The 23,703-nt window shown below is 41.1% G+C and overlaps 1 protein-coding gene across 1 annotated transcript; it reads right to left on the reverse strand.

The window, feature by feature from the left end:
* Positions 1–917: 917 nt before the first annotated feature.
* mia2 (MIA SH3 domain ER export factor 2) lies at positions 918–23,611 on the reverse strand. The gene is made up of 28 exons (XM_062397250.1): positions 23,365–23,611; positions 22,900–23,033; positions 21,722–21,808; positions 16,723–21,487; positions 16,349–16,588; positions 15,979–16,076; positions 11,046–11,177; positions 10,413–10,434; positions 10,184–10,272; positions 9,853–9,924; positions 9,083–9,193; positions 8,915–8,986; positions 8,672–8,776; positions 8,378–8,500; positions 7,587–7,766; positions 7,314–7,404; positions 7,034–7,101; positions 6,872–6,942; positions 6,685–6,786; positions 6,467–6,563; positions 5,439–5,506; positions 5,205–5,290; positions 5,012–5,125; positions 4,271–4,429; positions 3,120–3,245; positions 2,896–2,948; positions 2,272–2,449; positions 918–2,189 (listed from the first exon to the last, which is right to left on the reverse strand). Exons 1-28 carry the CDS (start codon positions 23,483–23,485, stop codon positions 1,957–1,959), a joined length of 7,797 nt encoding a protein of 2,598 aa, XP_062253234.1. The 5' UTR covers positions 23,486–23,611; the 3' UTR covers positions 918–1,956.
* Between the last annotated feature and the right edge of the window lie 92 nt (positions 23,612–23,703).

Raw genomic sequence — 23,703 nt, forward strand, 5'->3', positions numbered from 1 at the left:
CTGGCCCCAAATGTAAAATGTAATTTCAATTCAATTCCCCAAGGCAAGAGGGAGGGCAAACAATGCAGAGACAATTTATCCAAGCACATTAGAGACTAAATACCGGCAAATATTGAAATGCAAACAAATTTAGATAGTACATTATTTTGTGAAAAGGTCTACTTTGAAAAATCTCTATATCATCCTAAATTTCTAACTAGCTTTACCTGAAATAATGGCAACAGGAAGTTGTTTTATTCACCACTACCCACACTGTGGTGAGGTTTTCTATGTAATATAGAAACCGGAGAGAATGAGTAAAACTGCTTAATTACCTGAGCGTAGCACCAGCTTCATTTTCCTTTGAGATCTTAGCCACTAGTAGAGCTCCAAACAATTCTATGTTAATAATATCTGAATTAATTCAGAATCTTCAACAGCAACCTGTTGTGGATGATTATTGTTGTTGTTGTGACACCAACTAATGACTGAAATTTATACTTTAAGTTTAGAAAAATATGACAAATCTTGTAAATTCATATTACAGGATATTTACCAGGAGTTACAGTACATGAGCGATTATATAATATACAGTCTTGAAATAAAAACTTAATTATATATATAAAGTTCATATTTAAGTATTGTAGTAGTTTCAAGCGAAACATGGCAGCTTAGTGTGGTGCAGTACAATTTAGATTAGAATAATTTAACTAAATAATTTCTTTGAAAGGATATATACATAATATATGTGAAAGAATTTTTAGTTAAAAAATATATTTATAATTTATGGTTTAATAAAACATGACTATAAACATTGTATGTATACACAATATTGTATAAAACACTGATAAATGACAACCTGATTCCTTTATACTCCTTAGTGGATTCTCAGTTCCATGGAAATAAACTGAACATAAAATACATTAGAGAAACATTGAGACATTGACAATTTGAGTCTTTATTCATCTATTAATAATCGTTTTTTTACAAAATTCACATGGATGCATGCTTTCTCTTCTGATCACTCCATTTTATTTACCAGTATGTTACACAATGTGTCTCAACCTCGACAAAACACACAAGTCTGTTCTTAAAGCCACAATTGTTTTCAAGCATGTGTCACATGCAATTCATTGTAACAAGAATCACCTGATGCTCAGAATCCTCCAAGTCTCGCAGGAAACTCAGGGAAATTAAGTTACTCGCTGAAATTATAATTTAAGAAAACTCTCATTTGACCTCTGGGGGAAAATTTAAGAGAGTTTTAGATCAACTCGGTCCAGTCACAGAGAAAATAAGACCTGGTGGGATCCGTAGTTTTTGTGTAGTTCAATCCAGGTCAACAACGCAGATGCTAAATGACTAATTTTAAAAATTCATTGTGACAATTACAAGAGTGTTGTCATAAGAAATAAAGGGTATTAGGCGGTGAAATTACATTTCATTCCCGACAGCTCAGGATCATATAGATTTCTGTCCCATCAGGATGTAATGTTTACTGGTTCCATTCGTTAAACATTTTTTTCTCCGCCACATTCAGCATCTTTACATGCACACATTTCAAGTCACATTAAAACCGTTCTGCCATCATCAAGCTCAGTTAGTTTCTAGGTCATGTGGCAACATTGTTCCACACACAGACATACAGATTAGGCTTATATTGCTTTCACCACCACTCCACAATAAGAGGAAGACCACAATGAGAAAGTATTTGGATGACGATGGAACAGAGAGCGGTAAAATAAAATGAAAGAAGGCAGAAGAAAGAGAGAAAAGGATGAAAAAAGGAGTCGATGTAGACAGACTACAACCAAACAGGCTGACGAAGACTGATGTTTCCTGTCTGTTCACACTATACATTCCATATGTTAAATATGCAACAGTGGTAAACTGTACCCTGCCCGCCATCCATACCACTGCATTTGATTTGAACCTGAAATGCCTCATCTCAAAGTTTGAGTAGAAAGCTGATCAGGATCAAATGGCATCTTCAGGTGAGGGTCTGTGCTCTTCTGGTGACTGGCTGTGTGGTGGCGAGGGGAGGGACTGTTGAGGAGGAGGAGGAGGACCCACAGAGGGAGGATGGAAGCCGTCGGGTGGAAGGGGCCGCATGGGGGGAGCATAGTGAGGATGAGGAGCTGGACCATGAGGAGGTCCCCCGGTAGGAAAACGAGGAGGGAACATCATCCCCTGAGGTGGAGGTGCCCACCCTGGAGGCAAATCAGAGTGATGAGTCAAGATTACACCAATGACATATTGAGATAAGATGGAACGTGATATGAGGTAGCTTACTAGGCATCATGGAAGGGCCCCCTGGTCCCCTGGGAGGGTAGAAGTCAGGAGGTGGGGGTCCATAGGGACCTCTACGAGGAAAGGGACCATCCATGGGGCCCATTGGGGCTCCAGGTGGGGGAGGGCCCCCCATCCTTAGATCTGCTTCAGGGGGTGTCCTTCGATCACCAGGACCAGACTGATAATGAGACAGATTCAAACAGGTAAATGTTACAGAGGCTGCAGTGGACAGGTGACACAAAAAATCCCATTCTTATGCATTCTAAGTAGGGATAGGATACAGTTTGTTTTTCATTCAAGCACAGTCCCACTTGATGATCAGCAGACACTAGATTCAATAGCATGCGCATTATGGACATCGAGAAATGGAACTAAGCTATTTGGTCCTCGGGATAAACAACATTTCTGGAAATATTAACAATAAGTAAGAAACTATGTAACATCACAAATTGAATCAGTCAACTTCTTCATGCACTATTTGAACTTTTCACAGGGAATTCCCAAGTTGGCAAATAGTTGATTAGTGATGATTAAAGCTCACGATTGTGTTTTAGGGTTGAAAGGAAAATACTGTAGTCCTTACACCTAGTGTATATCGCTTACAGACTAATATTTATGTCTTACCTCTCTGTATTCCTGTTCACCAGGTCCAAGGCTGTTGTCTCTATACAAGCCATCTGCATTGATAAACACATTCAGTAGTAGTTCAGACTCTGCATCTGCATTCATATACATGTACAGGTTTTCACAAGCTTCCAATCAGCTTCTTCATTTCATCTTGCCCAAAAGTAAAAAATGGGAAAACAATGAAGTAATTATAATCCCCTGTACAGATTCCAGTGACTCACCTGGCATGTCTGTGGGGCGTGGAGGTCCTGGTGGACCAGCAGGTGGGAACCCCCTGAGATGGGGAGGAGGAGGGCCGGGAGGAGGTCTCCTGTACATGGGACCTCCTGGTTCTGGGAACATATAGCCTGAGAGAGATGCATAGAGAACATGAAGAAATGCAAGGAACAATGTCATATGTCCATCTCTTCCCAAAGCTGTAGATAAATTAAACTTAAGTTAAAAATGTACACGTTACTCCATTAAATAATAACAGGAGAGTGACATCATTGACACTGGGAGTGAAGTGTGAGTGTCTGTAGTTGGATGTGTAAGAGCTTAAAAATAGGTTGGTTTTACCTTTTAATGGAAACATGACAATAAGTTGTTCAAATTGTGCTTTTCAGGTGGATATGATTATGATCTAATATCTGTAGCTTCCAAAATAAAAGCTCAAAATGCACTAAACATAGTCCACATGCACTGTTAACATGCATTTAGCAGCCACATGCACGTCATAGGACTTTGAATGTTGGATCACCGAAGGTAGGTGCAACTAATAACCTTTGTAATAGCTGTTACTAGTAACACCTGTTCATGGAGTGTGGACAAATCCAACAGCAAGCAGACACAACAGCACGATGCCTTTAGGACATATGCAACATATTGGGCCTCGATAAAATCACAGTGCAAATAATGCAATTATACACATATAAATAGTGTAATAAACGGAAATCCAGTGATGCCACATTCAAATATCTCCCCCTGAAAGGAAAACTTAGATAAATTAAATCAAAATTCTCATATTAATACACAGCAGTTAACATCATCAAGATAATAGAGCCATTTTATTTCCATCTCTGCAGTCACGGCTCACTGCTTTTTTGATTTAGCTCACTTTGAACTTTCCCCAACAGTGGAACATGGTAAAACAAAGAAATTTACTTAAAAATACCATAAGCAACGAAACAAAGTAGCTTCTCTTGGATTGATATGATACACAAGAGAACATACTGAAATGAGTTCAATCTCCTGATCACTTTCGGATCAAACTGATGAAATACACTGTTAAAAATAATCTAAATCATAATTCACCTGAGGCAGGTCAGGGCTGCTCTGGCTTTGTAGACATTTGTAGAGATTCTCTCTGTCTATTTCTGACATATACACACACCTGGAGGTCCTAGGGGCCCAGGGGGCCCTTGGGGTCCTGGCGGGGGTCCCCTGCGATCTCTGTCCCATGTGGGAGAGATTGATCCACTGTCAGAGTGAGGCCCTCCACTCCGCTCCATGTCCCCATGGCCACCTGATGGCTCCATATGACCACGGCCGACTGTGGATGGAAGGACCAGAGGGAAAAAAAGACCATAGGAAGGGACAGGTAAAGCATATTGATGACAGAACGAGAGAGGGAGAAGAGGTAAGAGGGGGACAAAGAGGGAAGGGAAGTAGAGCCAAAACCAAACCCATAATATCAGAGAGCGATGATTAGGCCAGAATAAGTGAGAGCAAGAGAAAAGAAGAGAAAGAATGAGTACATTAAATTATATATCAATTGAAGAGTCCTAAAAAGTTTGAAGACATGTTACTGTTGTATACACTCTGAACTTTTCCCCCATGGACCCCGAAAAGTGCACAAACAGCATTCCGGCATACACACCATGCTACTGAAGACATTTCAGCATCAACACTTGATCATGCTGTAGCCCACTGTTATCTTTGACATGTTACATGTGATTGTATTTAAATAATTTTTTGGGGGGGGACTGAATAGGCAAATGTATGGCTGAAAATTATGAAACCAATATTTAAGCCTACAGTGGCTTTTTATGCAGATCAACCTGTCTGTTTTTTGGTTTTGTGCATAGCTGCAGCCTAGGTGACGGTATATTTCTGTTTGTGCGTAAGTATATACCTCTAGGAGACAATCGAGGAGATGGTCCATCCATCAATGTAGGAGGAGAAAGAAAAGCTCTGGTTTCAGATCCTGGTCGACCCAGAGGAGAAGGACCATATGGTGACCTTTCAGCTGGAGGGGAAGAAGAGTTTAGTGAAAAGTCAAGGAGTAATGTATGATTGTGTGTGTTTGTATGTGTGTGTATGCTCACCCCTGAAAGGCATTGGTCTGGCCAGACTGTCCAAAGCATATGGATCTTTGTCAAGGGCGTCTAGCTTGAACTGTGTGTCTGTCAGCCTGTGAACAAACACACCTTTAGTTAATATATGGGATGACATCTTAGGACAATGACTATATATGACTACATTAAAGACAGAAGATTTTAGAGTGCAGAATTATTCAGCAGTTGAGCCACAAACATAAATAAGTTATTAAATTTTCTTACTTCTGTCTCATAAGGGCATTTTCTCTCCTGATGTCTGTTAGATCTCTTTCTGCTGCTCGAGCTGCAAGCTAGAAAATCAAGCCAACATAAATACCTTGACATGTCATATGTGCATAGATACAGACACAGTCGATATTTGTGCTTGAAAATACACTATATTTCCGTAGGCAGTTTGAATAAATAGAAAACTGTAGATCAAGAAATAGGGAGTAATGCAAATTGGGTCCCCAAGTACAACATGGAGCCGTTCTCAGAACTCCAGAGAATGAACAACACGGAGGGAGATTCTCCGTTCAGACGTGTTCACAATAACATAGACTCTCTGGAGTGTTCAGGTGAGGGGACGTGCAGCAGGCCGAGGCAGGATGGAATGTATGTTTTTGTTGACATAACATTACATGTCATTTGGCTGACGCTTTTGTCCAAAGCGACTTACATTAGTACACTCAACATTCATGAGGGGCCATTTAGGGGTTCAGTATCTTGCCAAGGACACTTCGGCATGCAGATGGGAGAGAGTGGGGTTTGAATCGGCAACCGTCTTGTTGGAGAACCACCACTCTAACCACTAGGCCACATCGACACCAAAAGCTCTCCGGACATCTTCGTCTTCTACATGTATGGCTCCTCTTTTAATCCTGAGATATTTGTGTTCTTTTAGTTTTTTTATTTACTTTCACATCTGTCACATGTTAGAAACAGCATTAACACACCTACTCAATCTCCTGCATCCTCACATTGGCTCATTTGGACATTATGCAGAGTTTTTACAAGGGGGCTAGAAGGAGAAACTCCAGAGAAAGGCTCTCAGTCATTTGCGTTTTCACATGCAAACCCTCCGATGAATGTTTGGAGATTAAACAAAGTTTATTGCATGTCTGAAAACAACTTGTCTTAATGTGCTGTATTGACAGACTGGAAATGTGGAAACTTCACACCAATATTGACTGACATGACTGATGTGATGAAACAATCTCTGACTGTTTGTTCCACATTTGTAAAACGGTTTATGGAGGAGTTTTACTAACCCAGTTGTTGTGAGCCTTCTTCTCATGTGCTGATATCTGAGTATGGTAAGCCTGTTTGGATTTATCCAGCTCTTCCTCCATCTCTTCTGCTCGTTGCCTGAAGAAACACAATGATGTAGAATGAAGTTACTGTGTGTGTGTGTAGGGGAGCCTCACACATGACTTGAAGATATTAGATACTGTTTATGTGCTTGGTAAGAATTGTCATAGGCAGCTACCTGTAGTTGTTGAGTTCTTCCATGGCCAATGCAATGTTTTTGTCAGCTTTATTTAACTTTTCTTCTTTTTGCAGGCGCTCCTTCTCCTCTACTGTCAGCAGTCTGCAAACAGACATTAATCAGTTAAGTTTCAAATCAGCATAGTTAAGAAATACCTTTACATGGTCCTTTATCTGTGCCTCTATACCTGTGCAGCTTCAGCTCATTCTCCTGGTACATTTCTGTCATAATCTGGAGCTTCTGTTGTAATCGTTGGACCTGAGCACATGAGAAAAAAGAATAATTTAAATGCTAATTAATGTAGGACACCATTATGATACAATATCACACTAATACACAAGTCAGCTACCTGATCCGAGTAGTGTTCCGCATCTGAGTGCAGAGATAGTTTCTCATTCTCCAGCTCTTTAATGCTCACTAAAGGGAAAAACAAATACACACAAGTGGCAGTGGTAAACAAAGAGATCATCTGATATGATGTTGTCTTTACACTCATAACTATTTTATGATGAAGAATGGATGTTTAGGATCAGGAAATTACATAACCCATCATACATCTTATTGTGGCCACAATATCTGGTCACCCTGACATGATTAATAAGACAGACGTCAGTAATATGTTGACTCACCTTGAAGGTCTTCTTTAGCTTTTACTTCATCATTAAGTTTGGCAAAAACTCTGTCCTTGTCTTCATCTACTGATTTGAGGTCGGCGTTAAGCTGCAAACAAGTAAAAACACAAAATGTTAGCAGCTGTATTGTCAATTATATTGTTTAATGTGAGTGTGTTTGGTTTGGAGGTCTCTGTAATTTTTCCCAGCATTTAAAGAAACTGTCCTGTATAAACCATTCTTATCAACTAGCACAGAATCTAATGCAACGTGTCCATTTCATTCACATACCTTAGCAGCATAAATGAGCATTTGGACTTTCTGGAAATGACCTTGTGGGTCTGTTACGCCCCCTCTTCCATTCTCCTTTTCTTTTCCCCGAGCACCATTGGACGTCTCCTTCTCCGCTCCGTCCTCTTCCTCAAGATCCGAATCCCAAGCCTTCATCTTCAGCAAGCAGTCTGTCAACGACTGGCAGCACAAATACATTTGATCTCAACAAAAAAAGTCCTTTTTCCAAGGTTAGCCTCTTTTACATCAGTTTATTGTCTTCTTCTGTTGTAGTTCTTGAGTTAAGTCCACTATATGAAGAAAATTAATTCAAGGACAACATTCACTGACTGACTAACTAAAGCTGCTTTCAGAAATGCATTGAACTCTGCAGTTCCTCTGTATTGTGTTAGCAAATGTCAGAGTGATATGCTCCACAGTCTCAGTTGACGCAGAAACTGAAAAAAAGACTGAACAAATATCTACTGGTTAAAAAAACGGTTACACACATGTAGAAGACACCGAGGAAGTTTTCTAGAGAGTTTGTGGTGATAAGAGCTGACACTGGTATCTGTGTGTTGTCAAGACAATCATGTGAACTCCGCAGTGGAGTTAATACATCACTTCCTGCCTATGTCTGCTGCATGCAACTGCTCCACCTCTTGCCTGAATAATGCAGAGAATTGTTGCTGTTGTGAACATGTCTGTGCGGAGAACCTGCTACTGTGTTGTGCATGTGTGAAACAAACTCTCTGTAAACTTTGTTTCCAATTCTCCAATTCTATGATAAGTAATGCTTGAACCAACCATACCATTATACGCTCATCCTTATTGACCACATCCTGCTGCATCCCGCTGAATGTGACCTCACACCTCTGCATCTCTGCCTCCAACTCATTCACTCTTTCTGCCCATCCCTCCACCTGCTGCCTCAGCTGCAGAGAGAAAGGGATAGGGCGTTAGATGAAATGATGGTGCAAGGAATAAGGGGGATGAAAAAAGAGAGTATATACTAAATATGTGAAGAATATAGACTTGCAAAGCTCATTCCATACATGGTTATATTGTGTATTTGTATGTGTGTGTGTGTGTATGCAGCATCCTACCTGATCATTGCTCTCTTGTAGCAGTGTGTTCTCCTCTCCCACTGTTTCCAGGTTCCTTTGTAATCTCTCACTGTTCATACTGTAAATTTTCAGAGTAGTTTGTGCCTAAAACAGAGAAACAGTAAGACAGCTGTCAAGCAAAGGAAAATAGGAAAAGACAAAGCAACTGATGGGAAATAACAGGAAAGCAAAGGTACAGGGAGGACAGGCAAGGACAGATAATACAAGTCGTGGTGAATGCACCTGTTCTTCCTGTGACTGGAGGTCTTTGGATTCTTCTTCAAATGTTGCCATGCTCTCCTCAAGCATTGCTATCTGCAGAAAGATAGAGAGAGAGAGAATGATCAACTTCTTTTGCAATAAATTATCAGTTAACATATTTTATTTGAATTTCAAAATATGTGCTCCTACCCTTCTTTCTTGTTCTCTCTTATGTTGTTTCTGATGGTCCAGTTGATCCTTTAGATGGTCGAGATCCCTTTCAAGCTCCTTTTTAGCATTTTCCAACTGTCCAGCTTTCATCTGGATGTGTGAAAAAACAAATAAGTTCAGAAAACACCTTCAAATGACAACAAGATACAATATCACACCAGCAGTGAAGAAGGTTCAAGCTTTGAGATTGACCCTCTGTCTTCAGTGATGTGGCTTCATAATGGCACTATCAGCAAAAATACATGCACAAAAATCTTTTAAAATATATTTGTAGTTGTGTTGGGAGGCCTCTTTAAACAATTCTAAAGATTGCAACGATGACTGATTTAATTCACTTTTAGGGATAGTATTAGCAACTTTTAGACACTGCGCAGTTCTGCACCCTGCAGTTGCAAACAAGGGTAAAGAAGCCGAAGAAGAAGTACAGCACCTACGACCAGTTTGCACAACGTTTCCAAAACAAACTTAAACTTTTCCCTTGCATGTTTGCTTACAGCTCTGTTTGTACGGTGTGTATCTGTACACGATAGCAGTTATGAATTAGACACACTGTTATTTCAATTATATGCCAGATAAATTTGCGTCAGCCCTCCAGATCAGCTACTGTTATTGGAAGTTCTATAGAAGGTGTTAAATGGTCTGTTTACACTGAGCACAGATTCCCAGCTCATTTTTTTAGAAAGAGATTTGAAAAAAAGAGATTCCTGCTGTTACATTTAAGTTTTCTGTTTATTTTTTATTAGCCTTACCTCCAGATGTTCTGTCTTTTGAGTTTGGGCCAACACACCACTGTCCCTGAGTGAGTCCTCCAGTTCATCATACTACAAAAGACACCAAATTAAGAAATGTACCCAATTAAAGACTCATGAACACCACACCAAAATGCAAATCACTTCAGAATTTGACTTAAAGTGCATGAGCTGTTTACTTTTAGTATTGAGAAAATTCCTGTCCTCACGTCACACATAACAACATAAATTAGACACTGCATCTTCAGATTTTTATGACATGGAAATCAAAACACAGAGTGATAAGGCCTCTGTTAAAAAGATTAATGCATTATGTAAGCCAGGTACCAACCTCTTGTTGACATTTACTAAGAGTCTCAAGAACTTTACACTTCTCATCAAGCAACTGTGTAACCTGTGCTGCCATCCAATGCTCTTTACCTTAACATGAGGGAATACAAAACAAAAATATTAAAATTATGTTTTATGTTTTTTCTCTTATTTCTGATTCACTAGTTAATGTAATGTGATTGGAAAGAGTAATATGATTGTGATATCAAGAAATAATTAATGTGACTTACTTCGATACATTCTGCTTTTGAACTGTTGAAAGAAAAAAGACGTAAATAATGATGAACAAGAGGTGAAAGATGAACAAGGTGAAAAATTTGCCAATATGGGCCCGTACATACCCGCTATTAATGTGGTTTTTGTGATCCGATTACAAGTGGACAGCTCTAAGTTCAGGTGTGAACACACTCAGTTTGGATATACTGTAGATCGCAAGCCCACATTTGGAGGTTGTCTGGGCCACATGTGCCCACAATTTTTAGCAGTGTGAAGTCAACGCAAAATGGTCCTGGGCTACATATGATGGACTTTCTACTCAGCTGGTGTCCTGCCGCTAGAATTTCGATATGAATGAAACATAATTTTTCTCTTCTCATTGATTTTTTTGTAACCACGACAGACGGACAGACAGAATGATGTATGTGTTTCTTTGCATATCAAGCGGGGAAGTTAGACCAGCTCAGATCTGATCACAAGATGCATATGGGGCCACATTTTAATACCAGGTGTGAAGGCACACACTCAGAGTTGTTCACTTGTGATCGAATCACAAAGACCACATGTTAATACCAGGTGTGTACAGGGTAAAGGAAGAACTGCCAACAACTAACCCTCAACCTTTTTGGTGATTAAACCATACTCACAGAGCTATAACATCTACAGGTGAACAGCAGCACTGTCACCAGTCCCACCAAACTGGAGACGATGACTGGTTCCCACGGTACGCCATACAGGTCTGGCCCGGGTCTGATGTCATCAGGCAGTGACGACACAACCTGAACGAGGAGGAAAGAGCGGATTATTATAGAAGCTACTCTCAATCAACATCTCTAAATTGCCTCTTAGAAATTGTGTTATTCTAGGACCGAAAGTTATCACAAGCTAAAAAAACTTCAAGCTCAGTGGATTTCCATAATTATCACAAAAAAAGATCACATTATCTCTGTTGAGTTTTTAGACTGCTCTTTGGGCTGAGTTAAAGTTATGATCTTCAACTCTTCTTCAAGAGTAGAGTATGACAAACTTTTTATAAAACACCAAAACATTTTACAAATATGAGGTGTGTATAACTCCTCAGCATGCTTGCATATTATATTGTGCATTCTATTAATGTAAACTGAACCCTTTGTTGTATTGAATTCAATGAAAATTATAATTCTTCACGTTGTTTATTACCAAGCCCTATGTGATACTCCTTAATATGGTAACAAAACCTGATTCAATTAGTCCACTCTTTTTTAACTAAGTGCAGTGTAAACAATGGTTTTTCATTGTGGACATGAGGATCCGGCTTGCAATACAGCGTTTGTAAACAGTATTTCCACTAAGTACATGTGAAAGAAGCCCTACACTATAGTCAGATTTGGTTTCACATGTCACATGTCAACAGAGCAGATTTCAACACATTTACCAGCTGTTGCTTCATTGGGGAAGGAACATGCCTCTTCAGTTTTTAAGGGACCAAAGCAGTTATCTTATTTGATCTACCAGTGGTTGTAGTGTCCATACACTTTACTACACAGCTGCTTTAAGGACATAGCAGCGGATAAATGCCGGTGTTGTGTTTATCTGCTTCAGGGAAGATTTTAAAAACAGCTGCTATGTTCAAGCGAAAAGATCTAGGAACAGAAACGTTACTCTCAGTTAGCTAGTTCACTACAACCCGCTGACTCTGAAGAAACAATCAGAAACAGTACTGACAGCTGGGTAGCATGCATGCTAGGACACATGTTTTCAGAAAGGAGGTGCTTCGAAAATGAAAAGACGTAGCAACTAAACCGTTAAGCTGTTCTCCTGCGTGAGAGTCCGCTGCGTTGTTTCAGCTGTGAATGCTAGTTGTGAAATGCTAACGAAACCTGCCACATAACGTACATCCTTCACTTTCTCAACGGCGATAGTGTAGTAAGCCTCGGCCGCCATCTGGAAGTCGGCCGCTTCGCTGGAGAACTGCTCGCTTGTCGGGTGTTCCGCCATGTCCGCTTCTATTTCATTTGGCCGGTTAGTTTAGTTCTAATTCTTATTTATTCCGACATTAGCGCGAAGAACCACAGCCGTCATCACCCGTACGAGCGGCGGTATCACATCCTATTCACAACACCACCGATAAGGACAAGACAATGTTTCGCTGTATGGAGGACCATACATGACATAAGTAAAAATAAATAAATAAATAAATGTATAAATAAATACAGAAATAAATAAATAAATGAATAAATAAAAATGGAAATAAATGAATAAATACAGAAATAAATAAATAAATATGTTAATACCAAAAGAAATGTCAAAAGAAATGTCTTAAATATATTTTAACATTTATTTTTTCCCTGATACATTTCCTTTGCATTTGCAGTGTCCTTATGCTAATGAGAAAGGCGGGCCTAGCCGCAGTCTCATGCAGGATTGGTCACAGGAGTGTAATGATCCAGCCCTACTACTTCTGCCTTTCAATGCTGGTGTCCAGTAGCTGTTTGGGACGTTGAGCCAGTTCACACTTAAAATGAACTAGTTCAAGTTCAGAGGGTTAGTTAAGGTTATTTTTTATTGGGATGATTTAGCTGTCAGTAGTCCTGACTGTGAGCGTCACGTCTCGTGTTGTACTGAGCACAAGGAGCGAGCCGAGAGGAGGAGGAGGAAACAGAAACTCCAGCTCGGTACAAACCACCTGCCGCCTCTGCTCTGAACATGAAGCCGCTGATCTCTGAGCAGATGTGACCAGAGAAGCTCTGTGTTTTCACTGTTTCCACTGTTCCAGAGTCACTAACTGCCTGCTTCACGGTGAAGAGCTCAATCTCAGTCACTGCCCGTGTCTCTGAGCGAGTGTGTGGCGGAGCGCAGGGGCTGTGTGTGTGTAGCTCAGTTGACCAATCCTGCTCGAGACTGAGGTTAGGCCCGCCTTTCTCATTAGCATAAGGACACTGAAATGTGGAAATAAATAAATGTGGAAATAAATAAAAGTTGCAATAAAAGTGGAAATAAATAAATAAATGTGGAAATAAGTTTAAGACATTGATTTATTTAATTCTGCATTTATTTCCATATTTATTTATCTATTTCCACATTTATTCCAACTTTTATTTTTCGATTTCAGTGTCCTTATGCTAATGAGAAAGGCGGGCCTAACCTCAGTCTCCAGCAGGATTGGTCAACTGAGCTACACACACACAGCCCCTGCGCTCTGCCACACACTCGCTCAGAGACACGGGCAGTGACTGAGATTGAGCTCTTCACCGTGAAGCAGGCAGTTAGTGACTCTGTGGAACAGTGGAAACAGTGGAAACACAGAGCTTCTCTGGTCACATCTGCTCAGAGATCAGCGGCTTCATGTTCAGAGCAGAGGCGGCAGGTGGTTTGTACCGAGCTGGAGTTTCTGTTTCCTCCTCCTCCTCTCGGCTCGCTCCTTGTGCTCAGTACAACACGAGACGTGACGCTCACAGTCAGGACTACTGACAGCTAAATCATCCCAATAAAAAATAACCTTAACTAACCCTCTGAACTTGAACTAGTTCATTTTAAGTGTGAACTGGCTCAACGTCCCAAACAGCTACTGGACACCAGCATTGAAAGGCAGAAGTAGTAGGGCTGGATCATTACACTCCTGTGACCAATCCTGCATGAGACTGCGGCTAGGCCCGCCTTTCTCATTAGCATAAGGACACTGCAAATGCAAAGGAAATGTATCAGGGAAAAAATAAATGTTAAAATATATTTAAGACATTTCTTTTGACATTTCTTTTGGTATTAACATATTTATTTATTTATTTCTGTATTTATTTATTTATTTCCATTTTTATTTATTCATTTATTTATTTATTTCTGTATTTATTTATACATTTATTTATTTATTTATTTTTACTTATGTCATGTATGGTCCTCCATATCGCTGTGCGTGGAGGGGGGCCAGGAATATTATGTTAATTTCTACCCAACAAATTAAACAGATTTAAATTAGTCCAGATAATAATTGTTAACTATTTGTACTAAATAAATATATAAATATTGTACATAAAGGTTGTTATGTGCACTATCTAGGGTTAGGTAGGTGCTATAACACCCCCGCGGGTGAAAATGGTTCATCCGCAACGTCACCATTTGTGAAACGCCACACTGGCATGTCGGACCAATTTCGAAGTGACACCGGGGTAAACAGGTGTCATCAAAATAACCACTGTTTACAAAAACTACACTATTCTCAATGTTGTTCTACTTTCGTTTCCGGTTATTTAATGTGATATATCAAATATAACTCCTAACTATGTCTTTACACACTTTTCTCTCCGAAATCGTATTAGCACATGTCACCTGCTCCGAGTGATCGCCACAAGCTACGAGCTGTGGAAGTAGGACACAGGTGAGGACGTGACTTGAGTCCTTCCCCCGGCGGTCGGCGCTCTCTGAGGGTTTTAATACTCACCGGGCCGGCTTCGTTTTCCTCCATTTCAGACTAGAGGATCCCTGTTAAACTATCTGAGTTCGCAGCACGTTGGTAGCCAGCTGGCTCAACGTTAGTAATAAACAACCAGCAGCCCAGACACCAGCGACGAAGGCAGTTTGACAGCTGAGACTCGGGCAAAGCGTCTGAGAGGCGGAGGGAGAGTGAGATCCAAATGTCACGAGTTCAGGATATTGGAGAGGCACTCTACTACCAGATGACTATTGGAACTCAGAGACTCAGATGTTAAACCTGCTCTATGTTTAACACATATTCAAACCTTTTAGCCTGAATCCCTCTAGACTCAAAAACTCCTTTATTCCTTATGAGTTTTAAGGCAACACTATATCGTTTTACAGAGCAACAGCGCCCGCTGCCCACAATAATTCTGGCTCAGGGTCCCAGAGGTTTAAAGGGATAATTCACCAAAAAATGAAAATTCCCTCATTATCTACTCACTACTATGCCGATGGAGTCTCAGGGGTAAACAGTTTTGCAGCCAAGGTGACCTCTTCTTCAGACGTAATAAAACAACAGAAGAAACATAACATGCCTCCATGCTGCTCTTCTGGTGTCATCCAAGTGTCCGCAAGCCCTGACATTCATAAGCAACTCAAAACTAGGTTATTTACACTGTGTTTAAAGCGGGGGATCCGGACACTTGGATGACACCACACAAGTAGTGTGGAGACACATCATGTTTCTGTTGTTTTATGTCTGTAGACTGGGCTCCATTTACTAAAATTGGATTTGTCTGCAACGCTGTTTACCCCTGAGACTGTTGACTCAAACACTTCCCCCACCCCTCTGTCGGCATAGTGGTGACTGGATAATGAGTGCATTTTCAGTGAACTATCCCTTTAAGGCTGATTTATACTTCTGTATTGAAGCTATGTCGTAGAGCAGAGCATCTATCGTTCCTTCAGCTCAATTCACAAAATGCCGGCAAGTCTGCAGGAGTAACTACAATGTAGTTGCATATGTAAAACTATGTGTTTTCTGCTATTCCAGTATTTATCTGAATGATTCTTGATCATTAACACTGCATTTCAGTTTGCTGTCATTAGTTTATGACAAATTATACATATGGCTTACATTTTGTGATAATTTATATTTAGCTGTATGATGGCTTTATAGATAACACCAACCTGTGCCATCCATGTGAGACGCTCCCTCACTGCATGAACATGATGTTCTGATTCTTCACCGATCTGATGAACAAAGTCCAGAAATTGCTCCATCACTCCTGGAGGGACAAAGACAGATGAAGTTTAGAATTCAAGCATTTCCACTCTGTCAAAATTATATTGGTGATAGAGTTATTCGAATTTAATCAAATTGTTTGTTTGATAAATAAAACAAGTGGAAAATGTTGTAAACTAATTATCTAGCCGTGCCAAAACCCTTCAGGTTGTGTTATTGAATGATGGGGATGCAGACGGTCAAGACTCGACTTGCTTATGATCTTTTAATCACTGTTTAACCCATCTTGATTAGGGGTTATCGAGCTGTCCATACCTTCCTGGGACTGCAGTGATCCTAACTGATTCTCAGGACACTCTTCCCCACATCCATCATTATTCTTTTCTCTTTTCTCATCCCTCTCTTTTCCATCGTTCCCCACATCCGTCATGTCATCACTCTGGATGTTATCCGCGGCTACAGAAGTACCCTCTGTCTTCCTTGAGTCGTACGCAGGGCTCATTTCGTGATCTTTGCTGTGAGTTGAACAAGATGCATCCACACAGCTAGCCTCGGCTGTTTTGGGGAACACATGCATTCTGATTGAGACAAATGCAAGTCAAAACCCATCTGTAATCAAATGTTTGAATCAGCCTACAATATTGATGATCATTTACCTTGATCATTGAAGCAATATAGAAAAATAATACCTTGATGCTTTCCTTTGCTACTGTCTGATTTTCCTGTGCTGGAAGTCTCTCTCACTCTTGTGATCAGCGTCTCTAGTTTCTGAAGAGCGATGAGCGTCCTGGTCTTTTCCTTGTCCTCCTGTGGAGCATCTGCGAGTCTCATGCTAGGAGACGTCAGGGTCTCCCTGTGATGATGCAGGAGTCTTTCTATATCTGACATTATAGATTCATCAGGCTCCGCAGCCACGGATTCTGAGCTCCCCAACATGTAGTCTAAAAACTGGAGCTTGTGTCGCCCAAAGAGCTCCGTCAAAACATTCACCTCCTCCACTGTCATATAGGCGGGGAGGTTTGTGTAGTGCTTGGAGAGGAAAGGTGTGTGCAGAGATGGGGTATGGGGTTGAGACACGGCTGATGTCTGGATGCTGGCAGAGGAAGCGGGAGGCTGTGGCTGCTCTGTGGCCATGGCGCCTGGACGATCTTGTGTATAAATCTGATTCGAATCAGTGTTGGAGTTTACTTCCTGTTCATAGATCTGAGGGGTTTGTGGCTGAGACGTCTCACCTGTATTTGTCTCCAAACCAGAATCAACACCATCCTCTGTTTCAGTGTCACGTGTTTGGCTTAAATAGCTAAAGGCGTTTTTAAAAAGGCCGAAAGCTCCTCCATTTCCAGTCTCTGCTCCTCTCGTGTTGAGATCGTCGGGCGGAAGTGAGGATCCAGCAGGTTCTTCAGACACACGGGGCGCAGTTTGTTCATATATCTGACTTTCAACAGATTCATTCATCTGTGAATCAGAGCTCCCATTCCCCACATCATCGGTCTCATGATCTGGATTTGACTGGATTGGCTTTGGTTTCCTGTCATTGGAAATTCCATCGCTGCTAGTTTCAGCATCTTTGGACTCAGTATCATTACCCTGATAGAGATCTGTGTTTTTTGGATCATGAGGATACGATTGACCCTCTTCTATGTTTTCTCCTGAATGTGGCGGTTCAATTTCTTGTGTCTCATAAATGTCCAAACCATCTTCTTCCTGTCTTATTACGTCTCTCTTTGTTTCCTCAGAAGCCCTTGTCTGAATCTCTCCTATGTGCTTCTTTTCACTTTCCTCAGTAGCTTGAGGACACAGCTCATTTAAACATTTAAGGCCCTCCTCTTCCTCTTTCTCCCTCCTGTCCCCTTCAATGTAATTCACCTGCTGCATTTCCTCAAACTCCCTTTTCTCTTCCTCCACCTCCTCTTCCTCCGCCTTTCTTTCCTCATTGAACTCCTCTAATTCCACCTCGCTCATCTCTTCTTTTGCATCCTCCTTCTGTTTCTTCTCCTCTTTTTCTTCCTCTGCCTCCTCTCTTGTCTCTTCCTCCTTTAGCTCCCCCACCTCCTCCTTTAACTCTTCTCCTTCCTTCTGCCTTTCTTCCTCCCCCTGCTTTAACATCTCATCTTCCTCCTTTTTATCCCTTTCTTTAATCTCATCTTTTTCCTTCTTCTTTTCTTCTCCATTTATTTCCTCCGCCTCCTTTAACTCTTCCCGTTTCCCTTCTTCCTTGAGCTTACTTTCCTCTTTTACCTCCTTTGGCTCTTCTCTTATCACCTCTTTCTGAATCTCCTCCACAATGTCCTGTTTCTTCTCAACCCCTTTTGACCCCTCCACTTCCTCCTGCTTTCTCTCTCCCGTTAACTCAGCTTTCTCCTGATTCTCTTCCTCCTCCATTAACCTTTCCTCATCTATGTCCTCCTGTCTCTTCTTCCCCTTTAACTCCTCTATCCCTTCCTGCTCCCGCTTTTCTTGTAGTTCCTCTACTTCCTGCTGCTTTATTTTATCCTTCAACTCCTCTGACTCCTCCTCTCTTTTCTCTTCATCCTTCAACCCCACCTCCTCCTCTCTTTTCTCTTCTTCATTTAGCTCCTCTGACTCCTCCTCTTTTTTCTCTTCATCCTTTGACTCCTCCACCTCCTCTCTTTTCTCTTCTTCCTTTAACTCCTCTGACTCCTCCTCTCTTTTTTCTTCATCCTTTAACTCCTCCACTTCCTCCTCTCTTTTCTTTTCATCCTTCAACTCCTCCACCTCCTCTCTTTTCTCTTCTTCTTTTAACTTCTTTGACTCCTCCTCTCTTTTCTCGTCTTTCTTTAACTCCTCTGACTCCTCCTCTCTTTTCTCTTCTTCGTTTAACTCCTCCTCTCTATTCTTTTCATCTTTTAACTCCTGTAACTCGTCCTCTCTTTTCTCTTCATCCTTTAACTCCTCCATCTCGTCCTCTCTTTTCTCTTCATCCTTCAACTCCTCCAACTCCTCTCTTTTCTCTTCATCCTTTAACTCCTCTGACTCCTCCTGTCTTTTCTCTTCTTCCTTGAACTCCTCTGACTCCTCCTCTCTATTCTTTTTATCCTTTAACTCCTCTGACTCCTCCTCTCTTTTCTCTTCTTCCTTTAGCTCCTGTGACCCCTCCCCTCTTTTCTCTTCATCCTTTAACTCATCCACCTCCTCCTCTCTTTTCTCTTTATCCTTCAACTCCTCCAACTCCTCTCTTTTCTCTTCTTCCTTTAACTCCTCTGACTCCTCCTGTCTTTTCTCTTCTTCCTTGAACTCCTCTGACTCCTCCTCTCTATTCTTTTTATCCTTTAACTCCTCTGACTCCTCCTCTCTTTTCTCTTCTTCCTTGAACTCCTCTGACGCCTCCTCTCTATTCTCTTTATCCTTTAACTCCTCTGACTCCTCCTCTCTTTTCTCTTCATCCTTTAACTCCACCTCCTCTCTTTTCTTTTCATCTTTTAACTCCTCTGACTCGTCCTCTCTTTTCTTTTCATCCTTTAACTCCTCCACCTCGTCCTCTCTTTTCTCTTCATCCTTCAACTCCTCTCTTTTCTCTTCATCCTTTAACTCCTGTGACCCCTCCCCTCTTTTCTCTTCATCCTTTAACTCATCCACCTCCTCCTGTATTTTCTCTTCTTCCTTTAACTCCTCTGACTCTGCCCCTCTTTTCTCTTCATCCCTAAACTCGTCCACTACCTCCTCCCTTTTCTCTTCATCCTTGAACTCCTCAACCTCCTCCTGTCTTTTCTCTTCTTCCTTTAACTCTCCCTCCTCCTTCAACCCCTTTACACCCTCCTGTTTATTCTCTTCCTTAGCCTCCTCCACCTCCTCTCTTTTGTTGTCATCCTTTAACTCCTCGATCCGCTGTTTGTCCTTTTCTTTCATCACCTCTATTAACTTCTTCCTCTCCTTTCCATGTATTTCTTCCACCTTGTTTAATTCCTCTATCTCTTCCTGTTTCCCTTCTTCTTTTATTTCTTTCACTCCATGCTGCTTCTCTTTTTCTTTTAACTCCACTGCATCATCCAGCGTCTCCTCCTGTTGTTTTTCCTGCTGTAACTCCTCTACCTGTATCTCTCCCACCTCTTTTAATCCATTCTGGTTTACACTTGGCTTTACCCCCATCTTCTCCTGCTTTTCCTCTTCCATTGACTCATCACCCTCTTCCTCTCCCCCTCTATCTGTTGTCTCTCTTTGCTGCTTTTCTTGTTCATCTTCCTCAGCCTCACCAACAGGTTTAGCAGTAGAGTCTGAATTTAAATCCACAGAACTGAGCTCAGGCCTTAGATTGATTTCCGATTTTTTACTCTCGTCTTCATCCAGCGATGAAGACACTGCTTCTGGCTCAGATTGAAGAACCGTGTCTTTGTTGGAACTGCTATTAACACTATTATCTCCCGCTTCTGTTATTGTTTCCGTCTCAAGCTTTTCCTCCAGTCGCTCTTCGTCTGGCTCTTTTTGCTCCTCTTCTTCTAGTGTTTCACTGGCATCTACATACTCTAAAAGTGGTTCTTCTTCTGTGGTTCTGTTCTCTTCTGTGTCTTTAAAGCCACCGTCTTGACGCTCATCAACTTTTTTCTTGTTTTTCCCGAATCCCAAAATGTCACCAATCCCAAACCAGGAACCAGACGAAGGCTGTTCCTCCTCTTCCTCAATTGCCTTCTCAGCCTCCTTTTCAGCATTTCTCTCCTGCTCTGACTCCTGATTGGTCCCGCCAAGTCCCAGCGTGCGTGTCAGTCCGTTCCCTAACCAATCCAATGTCTGCACCTCTTTCTTCTTTTCTTCGTGCAATTGGCTACCCTCGAGGTCCAGAGACATCCTCCTGCTCCTGAATGTTACTTTTGGCTCATTTTCTCCCTTCACTTCTCGTGTGCCATCCTGCTCCTTTTCGGTGGAATCTGTTTTTGTGTCTCCTCCGTAGCCAAGCCATCCAGTGAAGGCTGAAGTGTAAGAATCAGCAGTTTCTTTAGTTTCGTCTTCTCCGCGTATCACAGCATCATCAGTATTTCCTTCTCCGAACCCAAGCCATCCTGTCACTGATGAAGTTGAAGTTTGGGCTTGTGATTCTTTCCCTTCGTCTTCCTCTTCATCAGGTGAATTGACAGATTCCTCCTCTTTTCCCAGACCCAACCATCCTGTCACGGAAGAACCAAGCCATGAAGAGGAGGGAGACCCACCTTGTTCATTCAGAGCTGCAGGATTGTCGTGTGCTTCCTTGTGAGTCCCTGCAGCAGCATCACCAGCGTTTTTGTTTTCATTTCCTTCTGTTGATGTGTCTTCAGATTGCTGAGTTGAAACTGGAAATTCTATAGAGGGATCCGCCGACATTGAAGGACTTTCGATGCTTGTGTCGTTGTTATGTGATTCTGATTCGTGGATTTGGATTTTCTGGTTATCAGTTTCATCATCACTGTCCAGATCACTGGAGTCAATAGGATAACCAAACTCATCCATACAGAAGAAATCAGATCTCTGAATGGAGAGAGAAATACAGGCTCTGAAGTTATGAAGCATCAGTATCATATAAAATCAACAATCAGTTAAATAACTGTGATCATTCAACAATATACCTGATTCTTTAAGAATGCACATCAATGTTACCTTGTACCTATTTGCTATTGCTTTCAACTTCTATAATTAGTATGAAAAAGTATGTTTTGTCCCCAGGCTGTATTTAAAGACCAAGTGAAATCAGATCTGCTTTACCTGTGTTTCCACAACTTTCTCATTAGTTCCATAAACTTGCTCCACCTGCACGGCATCCTTTGGGAAATAGCCAAACTGTTTGTCAATCTAAAACCAAAAGGAAACAAAAGAGTACATGACCATTAGTCAAGAAAGTGGGAGAGAAAAAAAAAGAGAAGAAATGACAGACAGATAAGAAATTAAAAGTCAAAAATGTTTCAGTATCATTTATAGATGAGTCATGCAGACAAATAAGCACATGGTTATAAATAGACTTATCAGAAAACTGGTTTCTCCCAATATAAATGTCTACACGTTGTTTGGACATAACCAGGGTAAGCTTTGATACAGCCTGGATTTTTTTTTTTTTTTTTATCATCACGGTTATTTCTGTTTGGTTCCTTGAATTAATAATCTACATTTATTCCACTAATGCAAAAGGTATTTATGACCTATAATAACACACAATAAACAAGGTGTGTGTTAATATAGCTAATATAAATTTCTAATAGGCTATTTGTTATTGATTATTTTTGATAAATGCATGTCCTTCACAGGACTATCCCAACTGTTTGTTCTTCTTCTTACTAATCAGAGTACTGATGAGTTCACATACTCTAAAGTGAAAGCTTCCTTCTTATAGGAAATGCAATATATTCACACTGATTCAATCTCATTGTTCTGCTAAAAGCCACTCCAGGCAGTGGGACTTTAAAGCATTATGTTGCACCACCAAGTGTCAAGTTAGGAACTACATTATGTAGGACAGTATTCTATCCTAATCAATAATTAAACAGGGCTCGGGAAAGCTAATCTAATTAAAGTGGTTGCTACAGTAAATCACACAAGTGGCAATGATGCACACCAATATAGCTTATATGTCTTTATCGTGTCATAGATAATAATCTCAACACTACTAAATACACTTAAATCAGATCCTTTAAAAGCCAACTTTGTTTATCAGGTGTTAAAGCTACAGTATCAACATGACTCAATCTCTCAATGAAAAAACCTAAACTGATAACCTAAAACCTGGAATAAGAGACTGGTTGATTTAAGAAGGTAAAGCAATTCTTTAAATTCTGCATTGAAGTGTGTGTATGAAGTGTGTGTATGAGAGAGAGAGAGAGAGAGAGAGAGAGAGAGAGAGAGAGAGAGAGAGAGAGAGAGACTTAGACAGATGTAGTCAGCAGACATACACTCCCTGCCCACAGGTCTTCCCTCTGTCCACTCAGTTTGTGGTAAACAGAGATGGTGTCTCCTCGTCTGAAGCTCAGGAAACGGCAGTCCTTGGCGCGGTGGTCCCTGATGGCCTGCACCCTGCTTATCAGGCCTACACACACACACACACACACACACACACACACACACACACACACACACACACACACACACACACACACACACACACACACACACACACACACACACACACACACACACACACACACACACACACACACGTAATCCTCATCGTCTAACCCGAATGTTGACCATTAAAACTAAAACCAAAGGTTAGTCATCCTTTGAATGAGAAGCAACTTGTCCTCACAATACATGGACTAACACACACAAATGAATCCTAAATGAAGCATTTGAAAATGTCAAAATAAATCACATTATTCCACAAACTAAAATGATAGGAGCCGCTGTACAGGACTTACTTTCACACTCGGAGTCTCCACAGATCTTGTAGTCAGACAACAACCCCAGACTCAAGTGAAGAACAGTCACAAGCACGATAACTGTAATCCACAGGAATGAGTAGAGCTGTGAAACAGCCATTGTTGGAGTTTTAACAGGAGTGCTTCAGGAGAAAATGTCCATAATGGGGTTGAAATCCCTTTGGCCAGTTGTGCTGGCAAGTGGACGTTGCCTCTAAGCTGTTGCCGTAATGAGGACTCAATACTAAATGAGAGAGCTGAGATAAGATACAGGCCGGCAGGAGGATAATCATTAACACAGAGGACCTGCTTACAAACAAAACATCATCTGATCACGGC

The sequence above is a fragment of the Platichthys flesus genome, chromosome 10 (genome assembly GCF_949316205.1).
Source record: "Platichthys flesus chromosome 10, fPlaFle2.1, whole genome shotgun sequence".
NCBI lineage: Eukaryota > Metazoa > Chordata > Actinopteri > Pleuronectiformes > Pleuronectidae > Platichthys > Platichthys flesus.

Coding starts and splice junctions, on each gene's coding strand:
- mia2 (XM_062397250.1), bottom strand. CDS start 23,485: ATGGCTGTTTCACAGCTCTACTCATTCCTGTGGATTACAGTTATCGTG. Junction 16,589..16,722: donor TAGCAAAGGAAAGCATCAAG/GTATTATTTTTC, acceptor TCCCCAAAACAG/CCGAGGCTAGCTGTGTGGAT. Junction 8,501..8,671: donor TACAAGAGAGCAATGATCAG/GTAGGATGCTGC, acceptor TTCTCTCTGCAG/CTGAGGCAGCAGGTGGAGGG.